This window comes from Haematobia irritans, chromosome 5 (assembly GCF_050003625.1).
Source record: "Haematobia irritans isolate KBUSLIRL chromosome 5, ASM5000362v1, whole genome shotgun sequence".
NCBI classification, from domain to species: domain Eukaryota; kingdom Metazoa; phylum Arthropoda; class Insecta; order Diptera; family Muscidae; genus Haematobia; species Haematobia irritans.
In genome coordinates, this window is record NC_134401.1 from 151,158,768 (window position 1) to 151,178,414 (window position 19,647).

Below are 19,647 nucleotides of genomic sequence, written 5' to 3' on the forward strand. Positions count from 1 at the left end.
TAGCCGATTTGCTAGAAATTGAAAATCTAGAGGTATTTTAAGATAACAAATACGTGTGTTGCAATTGGTGCCTATCGGTCCATGGTTTGGTATAGCCCCTATATAGACTGATCTCCCAATTTTATTTCTTGGGCTTCTAAAATTCGTAGTTTTCACCTAATTCGTCTGAAAGTGGAATTCTAGAGGTATTTGAGGAATAGTAGGAGGTGGTCAGTATTGGTATAGCCCCCATATAGACCTAACTCCCGAATTTATTTGTAGGACTTCTGGAATCCGACTGACCGCAAATATGTCAGCCTAATATGGTGTGTGTCGACCCATGTTTTAGTATAGCCTCCTCATAGACCGATTTCCAGATTTAATTCCTTGGGCTTCTAGAAACGATAGTCTTTACCCGATTTGCACAAAAATATTAATATACTGTATTCATTTAAATAATGGCGGAAAAAATCTACAGATTTAAGATATCAAATCAAGGCGTTATTTCATCATATACACGATATGTTTATGATTTCTCTAAAACTCAATCAAAATTGGTTCTCATAAATCCAGAATCTTATCTAGTCGTCATAGGTAGAATCTTTCAATTTTTTGTTCGGGAAGCGTACTGGTTGAACTGATTTGCTTGGGAGATGATTTGCCATCAAACCCCCCGAAAATTCTATATATTATCAAGTAACCCGCTACGACGAAGAGTTTTCAAAGTAAACTATTATATTTGATTCATGGTGGTGGGTATTTAAGATTCGGCCCGGCCGAACTTACTGCTGTATATACTTGTTATTATTAAAACTCCTTCAAATTTATTTTTGTAAAGAATCATTTATTCTTTATTTGCATACTTATAAATTATTTACACAATTATAAACATATAACAAAACAAAACAAAAAAAAAATAATAAATCGATAATAAAAAATAAAACATTAGATAAACAAAATTTTTAATTCATAAATATTTACATAGTACACATACAAGGTCAATGTTGTAGAATTTCGTTGTGTATGTTTATGACTGCATAAAAAATGTTAATAATTTTCCTGTAAGTTCTATTTGTTCGTATATATGTAGTATAACTCTTCGTTTGAAAAAAAAAAACAACTCTCATTTCATTAAATCATCGATCAATCAATCGTTCAGCAGTGAAGTGATATCACATGTATCCGAAATGGCAAAGTTTCGGCGACTAATAAGAAAACAAGGACATCATATCATAAAAAATCTCCAAATTAGGAGAAAACTTATTCATTATTGAGGGGGAAGAGAGAGAGAGAGAGCGAAAGATAGGGAAGGACAGTGAGTGTAAGAGAAAATTATCTTCAAAAGAGCCTTATAAAAAGTTTACTTAAGTAAAAAGAGAGTTTTAATATCATAGCTTCGTAAAAAGAGAATATCACAAGAGAGTAAAATATGTAGAAATAGAATAAGTGAGATTTCTCAAAGTGTTGTTGTTTTTTTTTTTTTGGTGTTTTATATGGCTCATTCAGTCAGTGTTGTTTGGTGTTATGCATTTTTTTGTTCGTTTTGATTATAGGGTCTTACAAAAAACCTCACTTTATTTTGTGATAGGCAGTTTTGAAACAGTGTTGTGAGTTTGAAATGTGTGTGCATGTGACAGCTGAGTTAAGTGCTTCAGTGATATTCTATATTTCAAAGGATACGAGCTTAAGTGTGACTTAAATTTAGCTGGAATTTGAAATTTTTTCTCTCTTATGTTTTTGTAGTTTCGTTTCGTTTTTTTTTTGGTAAAGAGCATTCTCGAAAATCCCTTCTTTGCTTTTGTCCGTCTTTGTTTTCTGTTCGAAAAAGGCTCTGTTTGTTTTTTTTTTGGAATTTATGTAGTGATATTGGTTTTCAGTTAATTTCATTAGTATTTTGTATCGGTAGAAAAATTTGCAGCGTTTGCAGCTTAACGACGTTTGGAAGGAGGCAAGCTCAACAAGTAATCCAAAGCCTTTTGGATTGCTGGTGGAATTGGTGGAGGAGTGGGCAAATGATCTCCTTGTGGTTGGAAACCATTCTCATCATCGGCAGCATAGTTCAAAGTGATTAGATTACCTTCAGGTGAGGTATATGAAACTGAGCCCTTGGCAATGATGACATCGCTGGTATCGGGAGATGTAGCCTTCTTTAGGGTGCCTGTTTCTTCGCCTTTAATGCCATTGGCGGTTTCATAGCTGCAAAGATAGAAAGAGAGAGGGGGAAATTTTAAAAATACTGTTGGAAAAATATATCGAAATTGTTTTAAGGCAATTTATAATAACTAAAAATAATAAAATAAAATGAAAAAAATACGTAAGAACAAAACACATGCAATGAATATTAGGTATAGGCTATGAGTGATAGTTTTGAATGCAAAATTGAGCTATCTCGCCCACATACTTTTGGTGATGTGTCAATATTTGTAGATTTTCGTCAATTTATTCCGTTGTGTTGCTTAAGGGTATAATTAAGTCGGCTCAGCCAGCCTTTAAATGTAAATTTCTGATGCTAAAAGATGAAATATTTTTTATTCAATTATATTAATGGATATTGACATATATATCGTCAGCAAAGTGATTAAATATCAGTAAAATGTGTTGATATTGTCACATAAACTATGGGTTCATTAAAACCAAATCGACTTTAAATCAGATCAAATCACAATTAACATAAATCAATGACAAACAAACTGGTAAACTAGACTTGATTTTTTGAAGGAAATTACTCGAAATAGCGAAGATTGTTAAAAAAAAAAAAATCTACAAAATGGCAAATGGTGTATTAGATAAAAAATGACAAATAAAAAACTAAAATGCATAGAAAGTAAAGGTGTGGACAAAAATGATCAAAAAATGTGATGACAATTAATGGTGGAATTTAGAGGTTTTAAAACAAAACACCTATATCGGTAAATGAATATTTTAAAGAGAGTTAAAATAGCAGCATAACTTTGGTATATTTCATATAGTTAAATGTCTTAAAACGATATCAATAATGCACGATAAATTCTGTAGTTTTACAAGTTTGCCCTTTAACGTGAAAACCATTGAAATACTCAAAAAATATAAAATACAAATATTTTTAGTTTGATGCTCTTACTAACACTGTGATTCATTTAATTATTTTTTGAATTTAATTTTGTGGTTATCCTTAAAACCTGGTCAATGTCAATTTTTGTATTTCCTTGAATCTTGGCAATTTCTTACCATGACCATTTACCTTTTTTTTGTACATAAAATTTAACTCGTAATTAATAACAGCTTAAAGTGTGTTTTTATATTGAAATAAAAAAAACAATATCATTACCACTACCAGTTTATAATTAAAAAAACCTTTGATATATAAAGCATATAAAAAGTTTAATATAAAAATATATTTTAAATTTATTGTATTAAATGGCATAATGGTAAAATATTGCAAGGTGAGTAAATGTTATTCGTTAAAGTAAACACTCGTTAAGAATATCAAATACTGCAGACTTTTGATATGTAATAATTTGTTACAAATTATTTTCTTTGAACAAGGGTCGTGTATCCAAAGTTTCCTATAGAAATAAATTTTTAACAAAATTTTCTATAGACATTTTGACAATTTTTTTTTTATATTTCTATAATAAAATTTTGACGAAATTTTGTATGTTCAACCGGATTGGATGAATTTTGTTCCTTCAAGAGGCTCCAGAGGTAAAATGTGGAGATCGGTTTATATGGGGGCTATATATAATTATGGACCGATATGGACCAAATCTAGCATGTTGGTTAGAGACCATATACTAACACCACGTACCAAATTTCAACCAGATCGAACGAATTTTGTTCCTTCAAGAGGCTCCGGAGCTAAAATCTGCGGATCGGTTTATGTGGGGGCTATATAATTATGGACCGATATGGACCAAATCTGGCATGTTTGTTAGAGACCATATACTAACACCACGTACCAAATTTCAACCGGATCGGATGGAGTTTGCTCTCCCAAGAGGCTCCGGAGGTTAAATCTGGGGATCGGTTTATATAGGGGCTATATATAATTATGAACCGTTATGGATCAATTCTGGCGTGGTTGTTAGAGACCATATACCAAAGCTATGTACAAAATTTCAGCCGGATCGGATGAAATTTGCTTCTCTTAAAGGATCCGCAAGCTAAATCTGGGGATCGGTTTATATGGGCGCTATATATAATAATGAACCGTTATGGACCAATTTTTTCCTGGTTGTTAGAGACCGATTACTAACACCATGTACAATTTTAACAAAATTTTCTACAGATATTAAATTCTGAAAAAATTTTCTATAGAAATAACATTTTGATAAAATTTTCTATAGAAATAAATGTTTAACAAAATTTTATATAGAAAGAAAATTTTCTAAAGAAATAAAAGGTTGAAAAAGTTTCTATAGAAATAAAACTTTGACAAAATTTTCTATAGAAATATAAAATGTTGACGAAAATTTGTATTTTCAACCGGATCGGATCAATTTTGTTTCTTCAAGAGGCTCCGGAGGTAAAATCTGGGGATGGGTTTATATGGGGGCTATATATAATTATAGATCGATATGGACCAATTCTGGCATGGTTGTTAGAGACCATATACTAACACCACGTATTAAATTTCAACCGGATCGGATGGAGTTTGCTCCTCCAAGAGGTTAAATCTGGGGATCGGTTTATATGGGGGCTATATATTATTATGGACCGATGTGGACAAATTTTTACTAGGTTGTTTGAGACCATATTCTTATACCATGTACAAATTTCAGACGGATCGGATGAAATTTGCTTCTCTTTGAGGCTCCGCAAGCCAAATCTGGGGATCGGTTTATATGGGCGCTATATATAATTATGAACCGATGTGGACCAATTTTTGCATGGCTGTTAGACACCATATACCAACACTATGTACAAAATTTCAGCCGAATCGGATCCAATTTGCTTCTCTTTGAGGCTCCGCAAGCCAAATTTGGGGTTCGGTTTATACACCTAGAGAAGGAATATGATCACCTCAAACAGGTTTTAAGAGCAAAATGTTATTTTTGGGTGGTGACCATGTAACATGGTTTTCGCAACCATGTTATTCTCTGGGAAATCATGTATCTGATTTCGGCAAGCAGGTTATATTTGACGAGAAAATAACATTTTAGGGACAAGCATGTTACATGGACACCATACAAAAATAAAATTTTGCTCTTGATACATGTTTGAGGTGATCATATTCCTTCTCTGCGTGTATGGGGGCTATATGTAATTATGGACCGATGTGGACCAATTTTTGCAAGCTTTTTAGAATCCATATACCAACACTATGTAGCAAATTTCAGCCAGATCGGATGAAATATGCTTCTCTTAGAGGCTCCGCAAGCCAAATCTGGGGGTCCATTTATATGGGGTCTATACGTAAAAGTGGTCCGATATGGCCCATCTGCAAAACCATCTTACCTACATCAATAACAACTACTTATGCCAAGTTTCAAGTCGATAGCGTGTTCCGTTCGGAAGTCAGCGTGATTTCAACAGACAGACGGACGGACGGACATGCTTAGATCGACTCAGAATTTCATCACGACCCAGAATATATTTACTTTATGGGGTCTTAGAGCAATATTTCGATGTGCTACAAACGGAATGGCTAAGTTAATATACCCCCCATCCTATGGTGGAGGGTATACAAATGAGAAAAATTCGTAATTTTTTACAATTTTAAGGTCAAAAATAAGTTTTTTGATTTCTTATTATAATATTGGGAGCCACCGTGGTGCAATGGTTAGCATGCCCGCCTTGCATACACAAGGTCGTGGGTTCGATTCCTGCTACGACCGAACACCAAAAAGTTTTTCAGCGGTGGATTATCCCACCTCAGTAATGCTGGTGACATTTCTGAGGATTTCAAAGCTTCTCTAAGTGGTTTCACTAGAATGTGGAACGCCGTTCGGACTCGGCTATAAAAAGGAGGTCCCTTGTCATTGAGCTTAACATGGAATCGGGCAGCACTCAGTGATAAGAGAGAAGTTCACCACTGTGGTATCACAATGGACTGAATAGTCTAAGTGAGCCTGATACATCGGGCTGCCACATAACCTAACCTAACCTATTATAATATGTGAGAGAGGGAGATCCTATTCTATCGAGTCACTGAATCAAGTTTTGTTTTGCAAAGTTTTTTTTTTTTTTTTTACAAATCGAAAACTCGACTTTTCCAATTTTAGAAAAAATCGAAAGGGAAATAAGTTGACCTTTCATAATTTTCAAAAATGTGAAATTTTTCAATTTTTTCAAATTTCAAAAAATTTTTTAAAAAGGCGAATGGTCAAAAAGTTGACTTCTTATTGCAACCCTTACTCAGAAGTAATTGTTGCACCGACGGATCATATATAGGCGAGAAACCTAGATTGCCAGCATGATTGACGGATCCAGACACTGAGATCGTATTCCCATTACATCGCTGATTCACTTTTGTTTTTGGATGTTAAAGCACGCAGCGACATTTAGGTTCTGTGCACCGTGACTCTTCTCCCTCGTTGGCTACCATCACAAATTGTTCAATAAGTTTTAAAGTGATTGCTGCAAAAATGGAGCAATTAAAGCTGAGCAAGATAGCTGAGACAGTGGGCTTTGTAAAAGATTGCGTGAATCATACTTTCCATACAATTAGATGCAGCTCACTCTGAGATTCTTACAAAGTACTGGACATTGCTGTTTAAGGAGAAGTTTCCCCGACATCATTCTCTACTTGCACCTAACTATCAACCAATTATCAAAATCACAATAATCAAAAACTTAGGGCACTGTCCTTAACACAGAAATTTTTGAATTTATTTTAAAATTATTATCGGTCATTCCTCCTCTTATTCCTCAAGAGTATCGATAATTATCTCAAACTGATAAAACACCAATTTAAAATGGAAAAATTGTGCAGTTTTTAAATCACATATGAATATTATTGACATAAATCTTCAAATAATTGCAAAACTAAAATGAGCTCAAAAAAATTTAAATGAAACGAAATTTAATTTAGTTCAAATGTCTGTCAAATATTTATTTGTAAAAACAAAACAACGAGACTCTCAAAGAGCAAAACATGTAGACACAGACAACATTTATAGGGGAATGTGGAACAATAAAAGCCCCATTAAATTTAAATAACACGCGTCGCTAAACTATTCTTATATTTATCATTATTCCATAAAAGGGGGAATCGTTTAGATATACAGAAAGGAATTAATAAATGTTAAATCCATTATTTATATGTTTGATTAGAATTGAATCAAAACCCGAATATGGATACACTGTTTATTGCTTCATTTCCCCTAAGCAAAATTCTGATGACTGATGCGATCATCATATTAGCACATTTAATATTAATAAATGTCTGAGTGTGTATTAAGATAATAAGAATTTCTATTTAAATGTTATCTAATCTGATTGGCGCTTGATGTTGAAAAAGCTGTAGAACTATATTTTAAATCAAATTGGATTCTTTTTTAAACTTTCTTAAAAAAACACACACATAATAATAACTAAACATCTAACCAGTTCTTTTAAACAAACAGTGAGATGTAGCCATTTTACGAATTAGGTAGCACTCTTTCATTTGTCTTAGATCTTCAGGCCCAAAAAACATACAAAAGAAAAGAAATTAATCATTCTCTTGTTGTGTTAACACACTTCGTATGTAAATTATTATGGAACCTGACATTCGATGTCATTGTTCACCAATAATCCCATTTGTATAGCCAGATTATGATGACGATGGTCTTGCTTATATCGTATTTTATGTCCATTCCTATGTCTTGTGGATGACGTTTTTTTGGCACCTCCGTTTCTTCCGTCTTTTTTTTGGCATTAATATTTTAGATTTAGACGATTTTGTTTACGGAAGTGTTTTATAACTGTCATAACATTGGTAAATGGAATATATTAAGTTGAAGAAAAACAAAATCACGATCACTTGGTTTCATATTTTATGAGGTTTTATTCACGCCTGCCATTTATTGTGACAAATAGAGAACGGTTTGATTTTTGTTTTTGTAGTAAAAAAAAAAACTATGTAAAAGTATAAAAATAAATTCAAAGTTTCATATTTAGAAAGACATTTTCAAAAATGTTTTTATAGCGAGGGGTTAGTGATACAGTTCAATAAACTCTTAGCTGTTTTAATAAACATAGACTACAGTTATAAATGGTAGGTAATTCGGAGTTTTGGCCTCCTTAATGGCTTTCAGGTATAAATAGACAAGCAAATTTTCATTTTAAAATTATTTCAGAAGGTTTAGTTTACCACGTGGTACGATTGGATACAACTGAGGTAATTTGTGAAATCCTTGAGCTCTAGCATTGTGAAATACACTCTAAATAAAAGTTTTAAATTATTTTGAACTATAAAAAAATATTGAAAGAATTTTCTAATATAAATCCATTTTAGAAAATCTTATTGAGCTCTTCAAAAGGAAAAAAAAACATTTCTGTTTAAAAAATTCCAAAGCGATATTTTTATAAGGTTAAGTAATGGTTACGTTTCTTAATGCTCTCTAATATATATTTTTTTTGCTTCCTCCGGTAGACAATTGGTCAAAATTTCAGATGCCAGCCAATTAAAAGAAATTTGAAGCTTTTGAATGCATTATAAGAGGTTTGTGTCTTAAGTCTTTTCCATATTCGCGCCTGAAGTTATGCTACAAGTTCATTCAATAAAATATATGTATAGAAATTGAACTACATATTACAAATCCTCATAGTTGTCAAAATCTCATTTTTGTCTTTCCCATCAAAAGCACATAAAAGTGTATTGCAATGGAATTTAATTTGGAATTACCTTGAAAGTTGATTGTGTCTTAAGTCTTTTGATTTTGCTTGAAATAATTCTATGAAAATATATAGGGTTTGTGTCTTAAGTCTTTAGATATTTATGCTGTTTGCCCAAAAATATGCTACAAAATAGCTTTATAAACCGGCGTTTGGCTGGGTAATGTGTAAATAAACGCCGTCATTTGTTTCTAACCCGGCTTTTGCCCGCGTAATGTATTTTTGTAGATTTATGGTTTGTGGCTAGTGTATGGTAGGTGTAATGTAATGTTAAATTAGTAAATAATTTATTATTATTATTTTATAATTGATCAAATTATGGAATTGGGAATTTAATATGTTTATGATTTTTTTTTTGTAATAACTAAATATTAAGATTATTGATTTATTCAATCGTTGATAGATTAAATATAAAATTGGATCTTGAATACTTACGCATAATTATATGAACCATCTGGTTCAATATTAGATTCTTGACTAACAATGGCAATGGGATCTTGAGGTCTAGCCAGGACCATGGAGGCAGCGCAGGCTACAATTAAAATGGAGAGTTCCTGAAAATAATTATAAATTGTAATACTTTATTAAATGTTGATATATATTTGGATTGATATAAAAATATTTAAACAAAAATAAAGGTCACCAAATGCATTTTAAATGACAACTAAAAAATGGCCTTAAAATCTTAGCCGATTTCCATCTCTTAATGCTTCGTAGTTTCTCTATGTAACATATACTATTTACAGTAGGCTTGGTAATTATTTTGTTTTTGTTTTTGTTTCCAATTTCAATTATCTATCTTTAATTAAGATTGATGATACATTGTGACTATGCCAATGGGCTTGGTTTGTGATTTAGGTTTTATGAAGATTTCAGCTTTGCTGATTCTCTAATTGTCTGGTTAACAATGAATTTTATTTATTTGGCTTTAGTAGAGATGGCATTTTTCTCAAAGTTTTTTTTCTAAAAAACAAAAAAAAAAAAAAACAAACAAGTAGAATAAACAAAGGTAAAAAATGTTCTATAATGTGTAGAATGATCAAAACACCGGGTTTTTGAAAGTGAGTTTTTCCTACAGTTAAAAAAACCGGATAGTTTTCCGAAACCAGAGGAGGGTGTTTTTTGAAAAAAAGTAAACCCGTGGATCAACTGGTATTCATAAAAGCATATATATAATTTTAAAAGGATGACCTTAAACATATTAGATGTACGTTTCACCTATTTGGAAGCGTTTCAATTGCAGTTTATTAAAATACCGGATGATATTGCAGACATTTGACATTGAACTGAAAATGCAAAAACCGAGAGGCGTTGAAACCCCTAATCTGTTCCTCCAGATTAGGTGTTCGACGCGAAAAAAATATTAACAGGGACACAGTCATCATCATCCAAACATCCAGAAGATCTTAACGTTGATAAGATTTGGGTATCATGCATTCTACCAAACATACTACAGTAAGAAAATTTTACAGTAGAAAATTTTGTCAAAATTTTATTTCTAAATAAAATTAGGTCAACATTTTATTCCTATAGAAAATTTTGTCAAAATTTTGTATCTATAGAAAATTTTGTCAAAAGTTTATTTCTACAGAAAATTGTGTCAAAATATTATTTCTATATTTTTTTTATTAAAGTATTATTTCCATAGAAAATTTTGTCAAAATTTTATTTCTATTGAAAATGTTGTCAAAAATTTAGTTATAGAAAATTTTGTAAAAATTTTATTTCTATAGAAAATTATATCAAATTTTTTTTCTATAGAAAATTTTTTCAAAATTTTATTTCTGTAGAAAATTTTGTAAAAATTTTATTTCTACAGAAAATTATATCAAAAATTTTATTTCTATAGAAAATAATATCAAAAATTGTATATCTGTAGAAAATTTTGTCGAATATTACCTACAAAAAATTTTGTCAAAATATTATTTCTATAATTTTTTTTTTTTTCAAAATATTATTTCTATAGAAAATTTTGTCAAAATTTTATTTCTATAGAAAATTTTGTCAAAATTGTATTTCTATTGAAAATGTTGTCAGAACTTTATTTCTATAGAAAATTTTGTAAAAATTTTATTTCTATAGAAAATTATATCAAAATTTTATTTCTTTAGAAAATTTTGTCCAAATTTTATTTCTATAGAAAATTATATCAAAAATTGCATATCTATAGAAAATTTTGTCAAAATGTTATTTCTATAGGAAATTATATCAAATATTTTATATCTATAGAAAATTTTGTCAAAATATTATTTCTATAAATTTTTTCTCAAAATATTATTTCTATAGAAAATTTTGTCAAAATTGTATTTCTATAGAAAATTTTGTCAAAATTTTATATCTATAGAAAATTTTCCCAAAATTTTATTTCTATAGAAAATTATATCAAAAATTTGACATCTATAGTAAATTTTGTCAAAATTTTATTTCTACAGAAAATTTTGTCAAAATATTATTTCTATATTTTTTTTTTCAAAATATTATATTTATAGAAAATTTTGTCAAAATTTTATTTCTATTGAAAATGTTGTCAAAACTTTATTTCTATAGAACATTATATCAAACATTTTATATCTATAGAAAATTTTATTTTTATAGAAAATTTTGTCAAAATTTTATTTCTACAGAAAATTTTGTCAAGATATTATTTCTATAGAAAATTTTGTCAAAATTTTATTTCTATAGAAAATTTTGTCAAAATTGTATTTCTATTGAAAATGTTGTCAGAACTTTAATTCTATAGAAAATTTTGTAAAAATTTTATTTCTATAGAAAATTATATAAAAATTTTATTTCTTTAGAAAATTTTGTCAAAATTTTATTTCTATAGAAAATTATATCAAAAATTGCATATCTATAGAAAATTTTGTAAAAATGTTATTTCTATAGGAAATTATATCAAATATTTTATATCTATAGAAAATTTTGTCAAAATATTATTTCTATAAATTTTTTCTCAAAATATTATTTCTATAGAAAATTTTGTCAAAATTGTATTTCTATAGAAAATTTTGTCAAAATTTTATATCTATAGAAAATTTTCCCAAAATTTTATTTCTGTAGAAAATTATATCAAAAATTTGATATCTATAGTAAATTTTGTCAAAATTTTATTTCTACAGAAAATTTTGTCAAAATATTATTTCTATATTTTTTTTTTTAAATATTATTTTTATAGAAAATTTTGTCAAAATTTTATTTCTATTGAAAATGTTGTCAAAACTTTATTTCTATAGAACATTATATCAAACATTTTATATCTATAGAAAATTTTATTTTTATAGAAAATTTTGTCAAAATTTTATTTCTATAGAAAATTTTGTCAAAATTTTATTTCTATAGAAAATTTTGTCAAAATTTTATATCTATAGAAAATTTTCCCAAAATTTTATTTCTTTGAAAATTATATCAAAAATTTGATATCTATAGTAAATTTTGTCAAAATTTTATTTCTACAGAGAATTTTGTCAAAATCTTACTTTTATGGAAAATTTTGTCAAAATTTTATTTCTATTGAAAAATTTTGTCAAAATTTTATTTCTATGGAAAATTTTGTCACAATTTTATTTCTATAAAAAATTTTGTCAAAATTTTATTTTTATAGAAAATTTTGTAAATTTTTTTTTTCTACCGGGCCACCTAAAATAAGATTATCATTAAAACCGCCATCGGTGCAGGAAAATAAATCGATTTTATTTATAATACTAAGTTTATAGTAAATACAAAATTAGTATAAAAAATGGAAAAAACATTGGCAACTGAGCTCATCAATTAAAATCCATCTATTTTTACCACTCCAACAATGTGGAAAGTTGTGTGTGGCAACTTCAATTTAAATTATTTTGGAAATTTTAAAAGTTTTTAATAACGTATTGGCTAAATGTATCAAATTTACAGGTTTCTACATTGAACAATGTGTGTCCGTTTTTTATTTTTGGTAAAGTTTTGGGTCACTTTCATAAGCCCTTACCATTATATGAAATTTTTGGTCAAAATCAAGAGCAGGGTTTTACATATACCATAGGCCTGCCGCCAGATTTGTACAAATATTAGCTTCTCGTGGTCTAAAGGTATGGCTTCTATTGGCTTATATCTTAATCATGAAATGCTACAACCACAGGGATTTCTTAATTTTTTTTTTTCTGTGTTTACCGTCAAACTTTAGCTTATTCTCACTTGTTCGATTTAAAGGGTCTGGGTTTCCTCTTTCCTCATAAATTTAATCATAGCTTCGTCTCTGTCCTAAGTTATTAATATTTATGGTTTTCCTTAATAAGGTGTCATGTCTCCAATATTTATTTGCATTCCTAATGGTTGTTTTAATGATGCTACTAGAAATTAATTAAATCCTAGGGTTTTAACGATAGAGCGTTACATATACTGATATTTTATTTTGTCTTTAGGTGTGTGAGTGGGTTTTGCAGCTTCACATTTTTATTTTTATTATTCTTACAATGTATCTAGGAAATGCCATAGGTTGGGCTTAAAAATAAAAAAATACAAAAATAAAAACAAAATCAAATGAAAATAACTGTTAAAAATGTTAGTTGCCCATAAAACCCAACACATATAAACAAATAAACATATGATATGTGCCATGTAACTTCAATCCATTGAGTTTATGGCTATGTTTTTGTTTCTCAATAGGTTTGTTGGGGGTTTTTATTAGCTCACATTTAATTTGACACTTTTGGTTAAATATCAATTAGGTTAGGGTGTGTTTACACCAAAAAATTGGATACCATTGTTTTAAATTAACATTAAAAGTTATAGGGTTATTATTCTCACTCAAGGAGAGATATATGAGTACTATGTAAGGGGGTATTTATTTTTATGTTACACAAATATTTTGTCATAACATGGTACAGAATTAAGTAGGGCGAGGTACGAAATTGAGAATTAAATAATAATTTTTGAGACTAAACTTAAAATTCATATATATATGTAATAAAGTTTTTAACGTCTACAAATTGAAATGAAAAGATAAGAAAAGGCCATACTGAAAGTGAACCCACCAATTTAACTCTATTTAAGTTCATGGAAATCACAATGGAACTTGAAATAAAGAGCTGTTACTATACCTAAGTTCATGTAAATTTTATTTATTTATTAATTGATTAATTACATTTAAAATAAAATTATAAATATAATTGTAAGCTTTGACTGCTAGGGTCTTAAATTTAATATGGAAATTGTTATGTTTTATTTAACACTTCTACAACACTGAAAAAATATTTACGTAATATTAAAGATTACGCAACCTCAAGTTTAGGATGCGAAATTTACAAAATATTAAGGACAAATTTCTTTAAAATAATTAATTTTTAATTAAAATAAAGTTTGTAATAATTGCCCCAAAATTTTTTTTCATTACATTTAGGGTACTAATTTTGTAAATTTGGGTCCCTCCGTTAAAATCCCATATCTTTGAACTAAGGCTAATTTTCCTTAAAGTAAAGAAACACATTTTTGCTTTAAAGAAATTGTCCTTAAATTCACTGAAATATTGAAACTTTAGATTTAAGATAAAAATGCTTCTAATATATAGGCTAAGACTTATTTTGAGGATTTAGCGTTTTTGGTTTAAAGTTTTTTTGGAATTGAGAAAACATTTTTTACTTTGAAGTATCCGTTATAATTTGGATTTTTAAACTGGCATTTGTTTGTATGTGAGTACCATTATTAATAACATAAAATGCGAAAAGAGAATGAAAATTTGATAAATGAGATCTGTATTCTAATTTTAATTTTATTGGTCCTAGAGTTAAAGCCAGATAGGTCACAAAAAATTTCTTTATTTTAAAGAAGCCACATCTTTGGCTCGGAATCAATACCAAAATCCTTAGGGGAAGGTCAAAATCTTTGGACCCAATTAAACTTTTTTTAGTGAATATGAGAATGTTTCCTTCACATTAATAATTTTTTGTGTATGTTAGTTTAAAGATCTAAAGAGTGGGAAAACTATACAAAAATGAAGCATTAAGATTTACTAAATTCGTATTTCCTACAAAATAATATAACCACAAATGCGTCCATTTTTAACTTCGTATTGTGCTCATGGTTAAAGGTTAAAGTTGCAGCCCGATTAAGTTTCAGGCTCACTTAGACTATTCAGTCCATTGTGCTAATGAAATGAAACTTTTGCAAATTTTAACTCTAATTTTTTCCTTCAGACTACGATATTTTTTGTAAGTGAAAAAAATAATTATACGGAAACAATGTACCAAAACAAGTATATACGGCCGTAAGTTCGGCCAGGCCGAATCTTATGTACCCTCCACCATGGATTGCTTAGAAAGTTTTACTAAAGATGGCCATCCTCAATTAAATTACTTGGGTTGCGGTCGATGGCAAGGCATCTTAAAACTTCTTAACATCATCTTCTAAATTGTAAGTTAGTCCATGCGAGATATATAGTAGACGAAAGAAAGGTCGATTAAATACGTAAATTTTTTACTGTTTGGTAGATTGGTAGAATTCTTGATGTTTTGGAAGATTTTGTAAAATATTCCTATCCAACTATGAAATGCTTCATAAATTTTCTACAGAAATACTATTTTGACAACATTTTCTATAGAAATAAATTTTTGACAAAATTTTGTATAGAAATTATGTTTTAAATTTACTATAGAAATAAAATTTTGACAAAACTTTCTATAGAAATATAAAATTTTGACAAAATTTTTTATAGAAATATAAAATTTTGACAAAATTTTCTATGGCAATAAAATTTTGGTAGATTATTTTTGGCTCGAATGGCAATCGTGATTTTTCTGTGATTGGGGATCGGTTTATATGGGAGCTATATATAATTATGAACCGATGTGGACCAATTTGTGCATGGTTTTTAGAGACCATATACCAACACCATGTACAAAATTTCAGCCAGATCGGATGAAATATGCTTCTCTTAGAGGCTTCGCAAGCCGTTTATATGGGGGCTATACGTAGAAGTGAACCGGTATGGCCCATTTGCAATACCATCTGATCTACATCAATAACAAGTCGATAGCTTGTTTCGTTCGGAAATTAGGGTGATATCAACAGACGGACAGACGGACGGACATGCTTAGATCGACTCAGAATTTCACCACGACCCAGAATATATATACTCTATTGGGTCTTAGAGCAATATTTTATGTGTTACAAACGGAATGACAAAGTTAATATACCCCTATCCTATGGTGGAGGTTATAAAAAGCAATGAAAATATTATTTTTGGATCAGTATTTTCAAAATTGATTTAAAAAAATACAAAAATAATTTTTTTCTTTACTTTTTCGATTTTTATCTCTACGTAAAGATTTTTGAATAATACCAGCCAAATAATTTTTGGAAATTTCTATTAGTTTATTTGTCTTTGCTGTGTTTTATGCACGAAATAAAATTCAGAAAATTTGAATTTATTACTGGAACTGCCTATAACAAAGGATTTTTATATATAACCTCAAAAGAACTTTTTGTGAAGTGAAAATTAAATTTATCTCTAAAAGAGCTTTTTTGGATGACTTAGGAACTTTTTTGATGGGATATTTTTTTCAATTTATCGAAAAATATTAACTTTTGTTACGATATCGGCGTTTGTAATACAGTTGAGCTAAAGTTTTCTAAAATTAGCCTAAATTTTCCTTACTAGTGGTGACAAATTTTTAATTGAAGGCATATACTGATATCATGTACAAAATTGCAACTGGGAATCAGTTTTCAAATTCTAATCTGGGAATCAGCTTATAAGGATGGTATATATAATTATGGATGATATGGGCCTGATATGTATAGCAGTTAAACGATAGATACCGCAGTTAATACAATAGACAAATTTCAAGTGAATTGGATAGAAATTGCGGCTTCAGGAGGCTCCAGAAATCGGGATTGGTTTGTGTGGTGGTTATACTTAAAAATTGATGATATGGGCCTGATATGCATAGCAGTTAATCGATAGATACCGACATCGTATGACAATTTTCAACTGAATTGGATAAAAATTGCGGCTTCAGGAGGCTCAAAAAATCGGGATCGGTTTGTGTGGTGGTTATACCTAAAAATCCAATAGGGCCTAATTGCAATACCATCCAACATACATCAATAACAACTTTTTGTGCCTACTTTCAAGCCAATAGCTTATTTTGTTCGAAAGTTGACATGGTTTTCAACAGGCGGACAGACAGATATCACCAGATTGACCCGGCATTTTTGTAGGATCTGAGACCAATATTTCGACACGGTACTCCCTCCGGGGGAGAAGGTGGTATTATACCAAAACTTCTAGTATAGATTTATTTAAATCCATATACATGGTTTTCAACAGGCGGACAGACAGATATCACCAGATTGACCCGGCATTTTTGTAGGATCTGAGACCAATATTTCGACACGGTACTCCCTCCGGGGGAGAAGGTGGTATTATACCAAAACTTCTAGTATAGATTTATTTAAATCCATATACAGATTAATATATAAAATCAATCTCCAGGATTTATATCCCGGCCATATGGAAGTTGCAATTTTCATTCGATTTCTTTAAAGGTGAGAAGTTGAATAAGCTTTCTGCACTGAAATGATACGTTGTTCTTGTTGAGAAATCAAGAACGAAAATAGGATATTTTTATTGCCTTAAAACGAGTAAAATAGATCAGAGATTGGATGGTATCCAATTGCCGGTTTTATATTTCTATGTTCTCAAGAAATAAAATTGAGCTTGTAGTCTATAGGAAGGGGTTACCGAACAAAAGAATGTCAATTTCCAAATTTCAAGCTATTCAAATGACGACCAAATATGATGCATTGTCGGGGAATGTTTAACAGATCGTGGGCACAAGGCGAATAGAAGAATTTGGCTGTGTTTACAAGTTTGTTAAAGACTTCACATTCAAAAATTATTAATCCTTATTTTCAAATATTTCGCCAGAAAATGGAATTTATACCTTAAATCCTACGAAGCACTATGGTTCTATGACATTTTATGCAATGGAGAGGCTTCAATAATATTTTTATTTTCAAATATCATCAGATTTATGTTAGTTTTAGTCATTCTTGTTTACAAAATATTTTCCTTTTAATATTTTTTTTTTATATTTAATATACTCTAATATCACTATGAATATTGAATGTAATTGTCAGTGCTTTTTTTGCCACTCAGTAGTCTCTATTCACAAACACACAAACTTACAAATTTCATTTTATTTTGTTATTTAATTACGATTCCACTAATCGAACTACAATTAATTTGTGTATTTTTGGTCCCGGTTTTCGGATATCTTTAGATTGTTGATCTTCAGATGTATAAAGATGTCCTTTCAAGAATTTTTTTTATAAATAAAAACTTCTTGCAGAGATCTTTAGAAGTTGTTAATTGAACGAGAGAATTTTTTATGATTTGAAATGCCGGCTACCAGTGCTATATATACGACCGAAAAGATGCAACCTAGTCAAATGCATGGCAATATCAAATGCAACAACCACAGCCAGCAGTTGCTCTGAGATGAAAATTACACAGAAATGCAATGAAACAACACCACCACCACTACGAACAACAACAACACCAAGAGCAAGCACTGTAACAACACAAAGACGATGATGTCGATAACAACAGCAACAAATGCAACAGATGGGAGACCAAAAGCAAAATAAATGCATCATACTTATACATATAATACGAAGGTAAGGTTAGTTTGAAATATGTTAGGCCTTGTACTTTAAGAACTTTGATAAGTGTGTCTCTCCCTTTTTGAGGAATTCGTTTATATGGAAAACGGAATTTCGTTATATTTTCATAAATTTCTACAGTTTTTTTTTGTTTTTTAAATTTATTTATTGATATTTAATATAAGCTTGTGTACAATAGAATATTTTTTATACCCTCCAACATAGCATGGGGGATATTGACTTTGTCATTCCGTTTGTAACACATCCAAATATTGCTCTAAGAGCCACCGTGGTGCAATGGTTAGCATGCCCGCCTTGCATACACAAAGTCGTGGGTTCGATTCCTGCTTCGACCGAACACCAAACAGTTTTTCAGCGGTGGATTATCCCACCTCAGTAATGCTGGTGACATTTTTGAGGGTTTCAAAGCTTCTCTATGTTAAGTGGTTTCAATGCAATGTGGAACGCCGTTCGGACTCGGCTATAAAAGGAGGTACCTTGTCAGTGAGCTTAACATGGAATGGGCAGCACTCAGTGATAAGAGAAGTTCACCAATGTGGTACCACAATGGACTGAATAGTCTAAGTGAGCCTTATACATCTGGCTGCCACCTAACCTAACCTATTGCTCTAATACCCCATAAAGTATATATATTCTGGGTCGTGGTGAAATTCTGAGTCGATCTAATCATGTTTGTCGGTCCGTCCGTCTGTTGAAATCACGCTAACTTCCGAACGAAACAAGCTATAGACTTGAAACTTGGCACAAGTAGTTGTTATTGATGTAGGTCAGATGGTATTGTACATGGGCCATATCGGTCCACTTTTACGTATAGCCTCCATATAAACGGACCCCCAGATTTGGCTTGCGGATCCTTTAAGAGAAGCAAATTTCATCCGATCCGGCTGAAATTTGGTAGATGGTGTTAGCATATGATCTTTAACAACCATGCAAACATTGGTCCACATCGGTCCATAATTATATATAGCCCTCATATAAACCGATACCCCGATTTGGCTTGCGGAGCCTATAAGAAGACCAAAATTCATCTGATTCAGTTGAAATTTCGTACGTGGTGTTAACATATGGCCTCAAACACGCATGCAAAAATTGGTCGAAATCGGTCCATAATTATATATATAGCCCCCATATAAAACGATCGCCAGATTTGACCTCCGGAGCCCCTTGGAAGAGAAAAATTCATCTGATTTAGTTGAAATTTCGTAC

The 19,647-nt window shown here is 30.3% G+C and overlaps 2 protein-coding genes across 2 annotated transcripts in view; one reads left to right on the plus strand and one right to left on the minus strand.

Moving 5' to 3' along the window:
* Nucleotides 1–802: 802 nt before the first annotated feature.
* Cpr49Ae (Cuticular protein 49Ae) lies at nt 803–18,142 on the minus strand. Its single transcript, XM_075313686.1, has 3 exons — nt 17,945–18,142; nt 9,214–9,332; nt 803–2,175 (listed from the first exon to the last, which is right to left on the minus strand). Exons 1-3 carry the CDS (start codon nt 17,951–17,953, stop codon nt 1,908–1,910), a joined length of 396 nt encoding a protein of 131 aa, XP_075169801.1. The 5' UTR covers nt 17,954–18,142; the 3' UTR covers nt 803–1,907.
* LOC142241856 (uncharacterized) overlaps nt 18,138–19,647 on the plus strand; it is a 62,988-nt gene continuing 61,478 nt past the window's right edge. Inside the window, exon 1 of the mRNA XM_075313684.1 lies at nt 18,138–18,435. Coding sequence (XP_075169799.1) covers nt 18,406–18,435 — 30 coding nt within the window. The 5' untranslated portion in view covers nt 18,138–18,405. The remainder of the gene's footprint in view (nt 18,436–19,647) is intronic.